Source organism: Macrobrachium rosenbergii, chromosome 23 (assembly GCF_040412425.1).
Source record: "Macrobrachium rosenbergii isolate ZJJX-2024 chromosome 23, ASM4041242v1, whole genome shotgun sequence".
Classification (NCBI taxonomy): Eukaryota; Metazoa; Arthropoda; class Malacostraca; order Decapoda; family Palaemonidae; genus Macrobrachium; species Macrobrachium rosenbergii.
The window spans coordinates 10,813,039-10,825,146 of NC_089763.1; the positions used below are offsets into that span (position 1 = coordinate 10,813,039).

General features: G+C 41.4%; 1 protein-coding gene across 1 annotated transcript in view; it reads left to right on the plus strand.

Moving 5' to 3' along the window:
• kdn (knockdown) overlaps nucleotides 1-12,108 on the plus strand; it is a 40,240-nt gene that overhangs the window by 18,590 nt on the left and 9,542 nt on the right. The window contains exons 2-4 of the mRNA XM_067125248.1: nucleotides 9,222-9,386; nucleotides 9,802-9,999; nucleotides 10,213-10,401. Coding sequence (XP_066981349.1) covers nucleotides 9,222-9,386; nucleotides 9,802-9,999; nucleotides 10,213-10,401 — 552 coding nt within the window. The remainder of the gene's footprint in view (nucleotides 1-9,221; nucleotides 9,387-9,801; nucleotides 10,000-10,212; nucleotides 10,402-12,108) is intronic.

A 12,108-nucleotide genomic window follows, 5' to 3' on the forward strand; every position in this document is an offset into this window, starting at 1 on the left:
ACTGGTGCGCTTCATCTAAGAGCTCACAAAGTCCACAGCATTGGTCCGTCCCTTGCAATCCGGAAGAACATCAGTTCTTCAGGTGCTGAAGGCAGGTGTGTGGTCCCAACAGACCACCTTCACCTCCTCCTACCTCCGGGATGTTGCTCACAAGTCCTTGGACACTTTTTCCTTGGGTCCTGTGGTGGCTGCTCAACAAGTTGTGTAGCTTACCCGGCTCCTCTAACAGTACAGGTTGCATCTCGCCTGAGATGTACGGTTGTGATTGGGAGAATGAATGTGGAGTGACTGGCCTCTCTTCTTTCTCCCCATCCTGGCTCTCTTCCTGTTGGCAGAGAGTGGACGTGCTGTTACATGCTGGATCTGGCAGTCAGTGCAGGTAAGCACTCAACGGGAGCTCCCGTTCTATTTTCCGTTCAAGTTTATGAAGCAACCCCACTCCTTCCCCTTGCAAGAGGGAGAAGGAGACCATGACAAGACAAACCCAGTGCTTGTGATTGCCTTAATGTTACAGACTCCAAGTTCTTCCTAGCATACTTTGCATGAACTGACGATTTCTCTTTCATGTGAAGGGACCCAAAAGTCTGACAATTGATCCCGCGTTTCTTACAACCCGATCATTTTGTCAGAGGTAGTTTTCCCTTCCTCGCTCTGTCAACCAGGAAGGGAAGACAAGGTGTGGTGAACTACAGTCAGTTCATAAAGACTCACTCAGATTCCTCCTTCCAACCAGTGAGTCTTCCTAATGAAAAGGACCGACGGTTTGTATATTGTGTTGGAACAAATCACAATTTTTAAAAGTAAATTGTAATTTTCTTAACTACAAGCCTGAGGTCCTTTACATTACATTTCATGACCACCTCATGCCACCCCTCAATCTGAGACCTGGACCGAAAGGCAAATTGGAATGTTTACATCCGGGCAGGTGGTACTTGTGCCTCCCTGACGATAGTCAACTGCCTAACCACCTTGTTCGAAAGTTCAACGGCCGTTTCCAGCCTCTGCTGAAAGAAATTCGTAATGTAAAGGACCTTGGGTTTGTATAGTTAGGAAAAATACAATTTACTTTTAAAAATTGTGATTTTATTATAAAAATGTCATATTTATTAGAAGTTCTTGTTGCTGAAGAAATGTCTTTTGGATTATAAAACCAGATTCAGTGCAGTTATTTAGAATTTTAGATTTGTATTTTGTATATCATGGTAACTGAAAATAGAGACTGGGAATTCCCTTACAAGTGGTTATTTTTAACCCTCTCTGTTGATAAGAGATATATTGGTGTTATCATTACAGTATACTTGTTTACTGCTTTTTGGAGAGATTTCTTGAAGTGGTCTCTGTTGAGTTTGGAACTGTTTTTGTAGATTTTTAACATTGATTTTATTCAAATATATTGCCCTTAATTAGCAGTTAGAGGATATCAGAGTTCTGACTTGCCTCAAGAACAGATTCATAGAAGGGATATTTTTGTTGTCAAGTGTCATTACTCTTATGTAATTGAACAGCTGCTGGTTGATGGTTTTGTATAATTTTGTATCGAATTCTTTTTTTCACAATATTTTCATATGAGATACACGTGTCAACTCATAGTAGCTCCAGAACTTGTGTGTTTTTTTCTGATTTATATTGATTTATTTACTCAGGAGTCATTACCAGATGTTAGTGTGTATGTGTGTGTGCATGGGAGTTGAGTGAGTGAGTGAGTGACCATGATAATGAGGCATGGAAATTCTATGTCATGTGAAGTTATTGTAAGTGAGGGCAAAGAGTTTTTTTACACAACAACATGTCTAGAGTTATAGAGAAGTTGAATGGCAAAATGGAGAGCATAACTGTCTTTGAGTTTTCACAGACTACTTTTTGAGTTGGTTTTCCACTCTTACTAGGGAAAATGAGTTTTTTTTTTTTTCTCCCCTGGAGGGAGGTTACAAGAAGTCACACTCGGATGGAGTCCCCTTTTGTCTTGGGCATCATGCCAGGATTGGCAGGAGTTTAAAATTATTCTTCCGCCCCTCACTTGTGTGACTGGGAAGCTAATATTTCTGGGTGGATGATCAACGCCAGTCATGACTAAGATGATTCCCCCAGCCTGAGGAGTAACTGTCCATAAAGAGGGTATGGATCATCATAGTGACAGTTGTCTAAATTTTAAGATAATTATAATTTACATTTTTACTAGATATACAAATCCAAAGTCCTTAATGATAATCCCACCTCATAGCATACCACCCCTCAGTTGCCCTGCTGCCGAGGGAAAAGTGATGCTTTGCATCTTTGTATGTGGGTTCTTTCTCACACTTGCACTAGCTGCTGTTAAATTTAAAAACTTTGTTACCAAGCTTCATTGACCATAGTAGCTGTAGCCAAAGGTATCTAAATTAGAGACTTTAGGTTTGTATTTATATAAAAATATACCATGTTTGGTGGATATCACACTAGATATTGAATTATGTCACCTATTAAATAATACTGTATTCAATTATTGGTTATGTGGCTATGTGGTTGTATTTTAGGCGCTAAGAAATGACACCTAAATTCTCAACCTTTGTAAAATATAGGAATCACTAATTTTTCGTTCTTTGCTCTTGTAAATGTTAGAGAGCTTCATTTCTGGATTCTACCGATCCAGGATGGTTAGTTATCCATTGGTGATAAAGAGTGCAAGTGATGTGGAAAAAAAGTGTAAATTTTACACTGTGTATGCTTACCAAGTAGTTACATTGCTCACAGTTTCACTCACCAGCATCTCAAAATTTTGAAAATCATGGGTAGCACTGGTTTGTTTAGTGTAGGTGACTTGACGCTGCCCACTTTCAGAGTAAAAGAGGAACAACTCAGCAGAGAGCATAATTTGTTTCTGCCAGTTCTCAGCTGAAGTTCAGTTGTGATCAGTCAGCTTGGTTTTGAAATTTCAGCACTTTTCCATTGGATGATTCTTCCATTAGGTGAAGTATTGATTATTTTGGTAGCCTACGGCATTTGCATTTATTATAGGTTTTCATTGCAAGACCGTTTTTCACGGATTAAGACATTTTTTCTTAGATTGGAGACTTTTTTTGATATGTCAGACTCAAGTTCAGCTAGCTTGCGCTATTGCAGTAAAAGCTGCAATACGAGACTTACCAAAGCCACTTATGACTCTTATACCATGTGCACAGACTGTAGGGGGCAAGTATGTTCCATTGATTTAACTTGCGAAGAATGTAAAGATTGGGGTGCTAAAAAATGGAATGTTTTGGGATCTCATTAAGCAAAACTTGGATAGGGACAGGAAGAGGAAGGCGGCCTTTATAGCCTATAGTAAGACTGTAGATAGCTTTTCTGTGAAGTTTTCCAGTGAAGATGTTCCTGTATTATCTGTGCCTGTTCCCACTTTGTCTCCCATTCCCAGTCCTTCAATTATTTCACCTTCTCCTTTACCTGGCTCCCATGCTTCTGACCCCAACCTCATTGCCAACCTTGAGTCGAAGTTGGTGCATAATTTGACCAAAAGATGGGTCTTATAGTGGATACTGTGGCCCAATTAGGGCCATCAGTGAAAGCCCTTATGGACAAGTGGACAGTAAGAGTGTTAGTGGAGTGATAGTGGAGGAGGTGGCTACCTGTTCCACGGATGCTCCTAGGCAAAGGTCACTGGCGTACTCTCATACACCTGGGAGAATTTATACCAGAAGCCCAAGGGAAGTCTGTGGGGTGAGCCCAAGGGTAGTTACCCCTTTGGTCGCACCTGTTGTAACGTCTCAGGTTGCAACAGATGGTTGTTGGAAAGGTATCTTTATCTTTATGGAAGTGAGCCAGATGTCTTCGAGTTCCGAGGCTTCCAGCCCTGAGAAGAGGCTCCAATGGCACTTTAGCGATGAGTTGCGGTCACTGGAAAGGCCCGCAGTGGTTACCGTCCACTCCCTTCCAGTACTCTGTGAGAGGTTCAGAGAACCTTCACGCAGCCCAAGACCTTGCAGCTTTTGGGATAGTCCAGAACATTTTTCTTCAGAGCGCCCTGTGCTGGAACCCATGTGCCCTTCCTCACACAAACGTTCTTCATCTTCCAAGCACTCTCCTGCCTCTCGTGAGCACCCAGTAGCTCCTGAGCGCCCAATAGTGCCCGAGCGCCCAGTAATACCCGAGCACCCTTCAGTGCCCAAGTGCCCAGGTGTTCAGTACCTGGACATCCAGTTTGAAAGAGAGAGCTTTGGTGCTCTTTCACACAAGGGGCATCACTGTTTCACAGAAATCAGCTGTGCTCTTCTCTCCTCTTGATCGCCAGCACCTTTTCCCTCAGTTCACCGTCAACGACATTGTTTCAGATCTTCAGAAGAATACTCAGGACCTTTTAGCCCGGTCGACTAGGCACCCTAGGGAGCCTTCAGCTGTTAGCACCAAATCTGTTTCTCCCCTTCAGCTGCTGCCCTATCGTGGTAGAAGACAAAGGGCCCATTGCAAACCTACGACGAATCTCCGGTTCTCATCTCACCCATTTAAGAAGTCCTCCTCTAAGTCTTCCTCACAGAAGTGAGGATCCTGTCCTCCATACACTGGTAGGAGCCAGGCTCCTCCATTTCTGGGAGAGAGTACAAGGGGAGCAGAGCAGTGGATTGTGAAAGTATTAAAGGAGGCTTGGAGAGGTTTTTGGTCCTCTTGGATGAAGTCTCATCCCTCCTCAATAAGAGAGCCATTGAAGTGTTGTAAGATGTCAAGTCGGACAGTTTCTACAATCGCCTCTTTGTAGTCCCAAAGTCATCAGGAGGATGGAGACCTGTCCTGGACGTCAGTGCCTTGAATTTTTTCGTTGAAAAGACGAAATTCAAGATGGAAACAAGTCACTCTGTCATGTCATCCATTCGCCGAGGTGACTGGATGACAACCATCGACATGTAGGATGCTTGCTTCCATATCCCTGTGCACCCAGACTCCAGGAAGTAACTCGGGTTTGTGTTCTGTAACAGAGTTTACCAGTTTCGAGCCTTATGCTTTGGTCTTTTGACAGCCCCACAAGTGTTCACTCGAGTTCTTGCTCTGCTTGCCAAGTGGCTTCATCTTATGGGAGTTAACATCTCTCTCATTTTAGACGATTGGCTTCTTCGATCACCTTCAAAGGAGAGGTGCATGGAGGACCTCCAGAAGACCCTTCACTTAGCCATACTTCAGGAATGGTTGAACAAAGATCTGTATGCCTTTCTGCCATTCTGCATGGTAAGTGAAGTCCTTTGCATGTTTTGCGCCCATACGAATGTCACGATGATGTTAGTAGCCCCTTTCTGGCGACTGCTGAAGGAATGGTTCCCAGAAGACCTCGGGCTTCTGACAGACTTCCCGAGGCTGTTACCACAGAGACCAAGGCTTCTCAGACAGCCCCAAGTCAGGCACTTCCACCAAAGCTTGTCCACTTTGGCCTTTACAGGATACAGACTGTCAGGAAACTCCTTAGACAGAAAGGATTTTCAAGATCGGCTTCAGAGGCTGTTGCGAAATGTTGACATCAATCCTCCAACAAAGTCTACCAGACCAAGTGGACAATCTTTTGAGCTTGGTGTAGAAGACATACCATCTCGTCTTCTCAGACGTATGTAGCAGACACTGCAGATTTTCTTCTTTACTTGAGGACTCTTTGTTCAACTTGGCTACGAGACCATACTAGGAAGACCCATTTTCTTGTGGCCTAGCAACGGCTAAGCGGCTCATTCACCCTTGCTTTTTAGCCAAAAACGAGACCTCATCCAAACCCTGGCCTAGTTCCTTCATTATTAAAACCGTAACGGATATCCTGGGCCCAGAAGATGAGGAAAGAGCTCTCTGCCTGGTTGGAGTACTGACGTATTATCTACATAGAATGGAGAAGATCTGAGGTCCTACGAGTAATCTATGGTGCTTGGTTAAAAACCTGTCTCGTTCCTTGTCTAAGAATGCCTTGTCATTCTTCTTGAGGGATCTTATCACTGAAGCCCATTCCCAAATTGGAGAGGATGTCTTGCCATCTCTCAGAGCTAAGGCTCATGAGATCAGATCAGTCGCCACTTCTTTAGCCGTCAAGCATAATTTATCCTTATCTTCTATTCTGCAAGTTACTTCTTGGAGGTGTAAGTCAATCTTTGAGACTCATTATCTACGTTATGTTGAAACAGTGCTTGATAATTGCAGTATCTTGGGTCTGTTGTGGGTGGCTGGCACGGTTTTGGGGGATGAAGTGTAGGAAGCATTCCTTCCTTCCTTATTCTCTTCGCCTTGACCTAAGGTGTCAAGTCTTAGGGAAGCCTGCGGGTACTGTGTACCTGGAGTGGCCGCCAGTCTTATTTTTAGTGGATGGGTGGTGGTTTTTTATTATGTGGCTTAGGGATATGCTTTGTTAGCCATCGGAATTGTCCTTTGCTACAAAGCCCCCACTGATGTGGAGGTGCTCCAGGGCTACACTGCCAAACCCTGCAAGGTTAAGATGAACGCCAACCAGAGGCATTATCTACCTGCAGTAGCCCTCTTACCAGGTAAGGAACAACAAGCAGTGTATCAATGCTAGCAATTTTCTATTCACTAACTCATTGTCATCTTTAATGTTTTGGGGTAGAAAATGTCCTTGTAACCCATGTCCATTCAGTATGGGATTGAGCAGTGTGATTACTTGGTAAGTTACATATATAAAAATAACTTGTTTATGATAAAGTTTTATATATACTTACCAAGTACATGCAGTCCCCAGTTATCAGCGATCCGGTTTTAGAGTGCTTGTCCAGCGATGACAATAACTGGATTTTCAGCACCGATATGCGCTGATCCCCACTTAATGCCGATAACCAGGAATCGGCGCTATTATTGCCGATTTTCGGTTACAGGCAATTTTCAGTTATCGTCACGCCATCGGGAATGGAACCCCTGCCGATAACCAAGGACTGCCTGTAATTATGAATCGGAGGCCCCCCCCCCCCTCCTCCCCTCACTTGGGCATAAGGGTGCAAACAAATTGAGCTCTCTGCTGAGTTGTTCCTCTCTCACCCTGAAAGTGGGCAGGGTCAAGTCACTGACACTAAACAAACTAGCGCTACCCACGAATTTCAAAATTTTGAGCTGCCGGCAAGTGAAACTGTGAGCAATATGATTACTTGGTAAGTATATGTATAAAACTATTTTATCATAAAAATGTCATTTTTAAACTTTTCCATTTCACTTCTCTCATGTGGTGCTGAATGACCTCAATGCCAATGTCTGGGCTTTGATTCTAATTACCAACCATCCACCCTCCCTTATCCATTCAGGTTTGCATGTTACCCACTGTGACTCAAGTGTGAATAAAGGAATATTTTGAGTAAAGAAATATTTTGTGTAAGTGATTGGTTTTACCATATAAGGCTTAATTTGTAAAGAATGCGAATTGTAAATAGTCTCTCGATTATCCAGACTAATAGAGCCAAGGGCCTGTCGGATAAGGGCAAAACATGGACAAGGCTAAGCAAAAAACTTTACGGGTATAAAAGGGCAACTCCATACCCTTACTCCCCCTTCCTTATCAATACCACTTAACCATAAGCACAAAGTATGCTTATGAACAACAACCATCACACTTTCAATGGAAAACTTGATGCAAAAAGTAATTGTCTACCTTATTTTCCCATATTTGTAACAAAATATACTTTATAAATACACTAAAAAAAAAAAAGCAAATTTTTTTTTTTCTTGTGCTCAACACACAGCACAGGAGGTTTCACAATTTTGTATTTTGCCCAAACACTTTAAAATACAGTGAAAAAAAAACGTAAAAATACTTTTTCTCTGTCACTTACTTTGTGTGCTGCCCTTGGTACTTACAATGGCCAGACTTTTACAAGTCCTCCACCTCCTCTTCTTCCTCTGCCTCCTGTGACTTCCAGGAGACATTTAAGTGGTAAAGTGGCGGGAAAAGGCATATATTGCCTAGAGGGTCAGGGTCATCGAAGTGGCCCAGCGACACATTGAATTCTTGGCTGGAGGAGCCCCTCATAGTAGTGAAGGCTGCAGACATGCTTGCCTGCAGTTCCAAGCTGAGTGACTGAGTTACTGAAGAAATGGATTCTGATGGGCTTGGGTGCATGAGGGTTTGGGATCTGAAGAACCTGTTTAGGGTACTTTGATACGTATGACAATTCTGCTTCGCTGTGACTCGCCAATGAAACTCTCGCTTTGGTGCAGCCGCATCCAAAGCCCGGGGAGGTTGTGGGGTCCTTGTTGGGGTTCACCAACTCCTTGATAACCATGTTGAAGACCTTGTGCATATGCTTGTATGAGGATGTTTGTTGTGGAACAGCCTCATCATTGTTGTTGTCGTCTTCAGGTGCTTCCCCTTGACCACCAACAACTGCAGCAGCTGTCTCGCTGTCGGAGAGAAGATGGTAGCCAGGGTCGCCAGATTGTCATCCAGCCACTCCCGTACATCATCCTTGGGAATGTTGTTACCTCCAGTCATGAGTTGGGCATGGAAGTCATTGACTTCAGACCCCTGGAAGTCCATCACGTCCTTGTTCCTTCCCCACCCCATCTTCCAATACTATTATCACCTCCAGGAACTTCCTCTGATATAGCTGTTTTATTGCAACAGTAGCACCTTGGTCCATTGGCTGAATGAGTGCAGTTGTATTAGGAGGCAAATAAATGACCCTAATCAGACCTTTGTCACCAACCAACTGGGTTGTATTAGGATGCACAGGCACATTGTCCATGAGAAACAAAGTATGGCGGTCAACCTTTCCCAATTTGTGAAAGTAACTTCTTATTTGGGCTGCATTGTCTCTTAGTTTCATCTCTGTATGTTGTAGTCAGTTACTTTTAGTCAGTAAGCTCAGCCTTTCTGCCCCTGTAGATCCTTTTTGTCTCTTTTGTCAAATGGTCTCTTCGTCTCTTTTGTGAGAGTATAAAAAATCTGCTTAGGCAACTGCTTCCCACATTAATGGTTGGTAGTTTTTCCTTTCCCTTTTCTGCTAAGGTTTGGAATTCTCAACCTGCCTCTGTTTTCATAGATTTCCCTTATTGAGCCCATAAAGAAGAGGGTCTATCCATTCCCATGTTGAGTCCCTTCCACAGAAGTTATATTTTACTTTTTATTACCCATTTTTCTTCATGCTTCCGCTAGGACTTGGTTGGGTAAGGATTTAGCGTGCTTGCCCCATTACCCATTACTCTTTGAGTGAAATTTTATATTGTACAGTAGTCATTCCCCATTTTGAATTGCAGACTAGTTTATTAACATATTTTTCTCATTACAGAAAGTATGTCCCCTTGGCATTGCTGCATCAAGAGCACAGTATTCAACTGACAGTACTGACCTGCGGGAAGTGATGGTAAAGAAGATCCCAGAAGTGCAGGAACAAGTCAAGGCATTCCGTAAGCAACATGGAGGCACGAAAGTTGGTGAAATTACTGTAGACATGGTAGGTTTTTGATTAGGCTGTTTAAAATTTAGCTAATTAAGCCACAGGTGGTACAGTGGCTTCTTAATTAAACAGCTCCTTTGTATTTTGCTAATTTCTGTACTTTTTATCTTGTGTAAAGTTGACTGAAATCTTACAAGGAGTGAAAAACTATTCATTTCCATAACTAAAGAAGTCTGTTTCAACTTGATAAATGAGTATGTTATAGGGTAGTTGTAATGTATCTGATTGGTCTCTTCTTGAGTCATGTTAAGCCTGTAGTTATTAATCTCCAATTTTTTACTCATATTCAGGTGATAGGACAAGGTGTGTATTTTTATGATTGCAGCAAGAGCAACAAACTTTTCTTATAAAAACATGCATCTTACTTGAAGGGTTAAGTCAAAGTTTTGGATATTCTTCATTCTGTTTGCAGATGTATGGTGGCATGCGTGGAATGAAAGGTCTAGTTACTGAAACATCTGTACTTGACCCTGAAGAAGGTATTCGTTTTCGTGGGTATTCAATTCCTGAGTGCCAGAAGCTCTTGCCTGCTGCTGAAGGGGGAGCCGAACCACTTCCTGAAGGTCTTTTCTGGCTTCTCTGCACTGGCGATATTCCATCAAAAGCCCAGGTTTGTTTTACAGTCTTCAATATTTCATTCTATCCAAAGGTCTAGAAATTTTATTTACATTTGAGATTCAAATTTTAATATCTTACCAATTTTGCCTCCTTGAATAACATTCCTTTTTTACTTTGGTTTTTATTGTTGTCTTGATGACTTATCTTTGACTTTTTTCTGCTCATTTCGTTTTGAGTCATTAATGCCATGATTTTTGTGTTACAGGTCGATGCTCTGTCAAGGGAATGGGCCAACCGTGCAGATCTCCCACCCCATGTTGTGAATATGCTCAATAACTTCCCCTCCAGTCTTCATCCAATGGCCCAGTTTTCTGCTGCAATCACTGCCTTGAGCTCTGAAAGTAAATTTTCAAAAGGCTATGGGGAAGGTGCTCATAAGAGCAAGTATTGGGAGGTATGTTGTTTTCAAAGTGATCTCGAGAGTGTTACAGTAATGTTCAAAAGAAAAAGTATATTAGTGGGGTTGCTACAGTAATTTTAAATTGGCTTTTGAAAATTTGTTTCTGAAATTTTTTTTTTTTTTTCTTCACTTTCTTGGGAATGAAAAAATGCTATTGATTAGCTAAGATGGAGCAAGAGGCATATTGGTTTATTTATTTCTTGTATGTTGATATTGTATCATCCATTTTTTTTATTGAAATACTAGTTTCAGAACCCATATTCTTGCAGCTCTGACATGCTGAAATGAGACTGTCTGGATGACTTAGCTGTGGGAACTGTCATGAAATGCAGAAATTGCTTTTAAGCAAAACGTCATCATTATTACAGTTTAGGGGAGCCTGCCATTTTAAGGAAAGAAAAGCCCTATTTACTGAGACATGGCAATGATGTTTGTCCACATAAACTTTGTCTCTTAAAGACCCATTCTGCTACCCTTGCATTTTTCTCCCTATTTAGTTTTCCCAAAAGATTTTGAAAATTTCAGGTGCCTGTTCCTGCTCTGCTTATTCTTTGTAAATGAATTAAGATGGCACAGGTACTTTATTTAGATCTTCAAAATAACCAGAAATTGTCAGCTTCATTTCACATTTAGCTCTCAGAAACATATAATAAAAATGTTTCCAAATCTGATCCTTTCAAATGTAGTAGAGAACGAGTTATTCTACCAGATAGGTTTATGCATAGTGTGCGTGTGGGGTTGTTTGAAATGATAGAAAAAAATGTAAGAATAAGATTTATAGTTAGTTAATGTACTATTGAAAATGAAGGCCTCTGATGATGCCTTGGCATATTGAGGGCTGGTTGTCACAATATTACTTATACCAGTGCTTGAGGGTTGTTGCAATTTTGGTGTCATCTTGGGAAATCCCACGCTATTAGAAGACTGATGAATTATTATAAACAGCAGTATTCAGTGTGTCAAGCTCTATGTACAGCTACAGTCTGACCTTGAAAATCTGGCATTCCATGGTCTGGGAACTCATATTATCCTGGACTTTTTTGAATCAGCTGCCATTAGTTCTTTGAGCGGCTACGAGGGCAGCGCACCATATTTCAGTTTTAGGATTTTTTCGGAATTTGGAACTGAGGCTTGCTTCATTAATACACAAGCACAGTTTATTTCCATTGAAAACAGTCTGTGAAACTCAAAAATATACAGTATACAAACAAACTATGATTAGCAGATATATTTGTGTACCTTCTGATCTCGTGTAACATGTGATCATTAAAATTTCATTGTATTATGTGATCATTAAAATTTTGTCCAATAACATGATTTCATCATATGCATTCATATATACAGTAGACTACACTAGGCTAGGCTATCTATGCCTGTCTCAGTTTTGGTAGATACCATTGATAATTCATATTATATACCATTGATAATTCATATTATATATCTGAGTTAGCTTTTAACCAATAAATAGTCCTATAAGCCAAAGTTCATCAGGTTAAATGCAAATCTTCATACATTAACAATCAAATCATGAAGCAGCCATTTGCCAGTGTCACTTACCCTAACTGACATTTGTTTATTAAGGGTTGCATTACAGTTATTGACTTGTTCAAAATTTGCTGACTTCATATAAGTAACTTCCCAAGCAATTACACAGCTGTAGTTCTGAAAAATTTGCTAATTTCATATAAGTAACTTACCAAG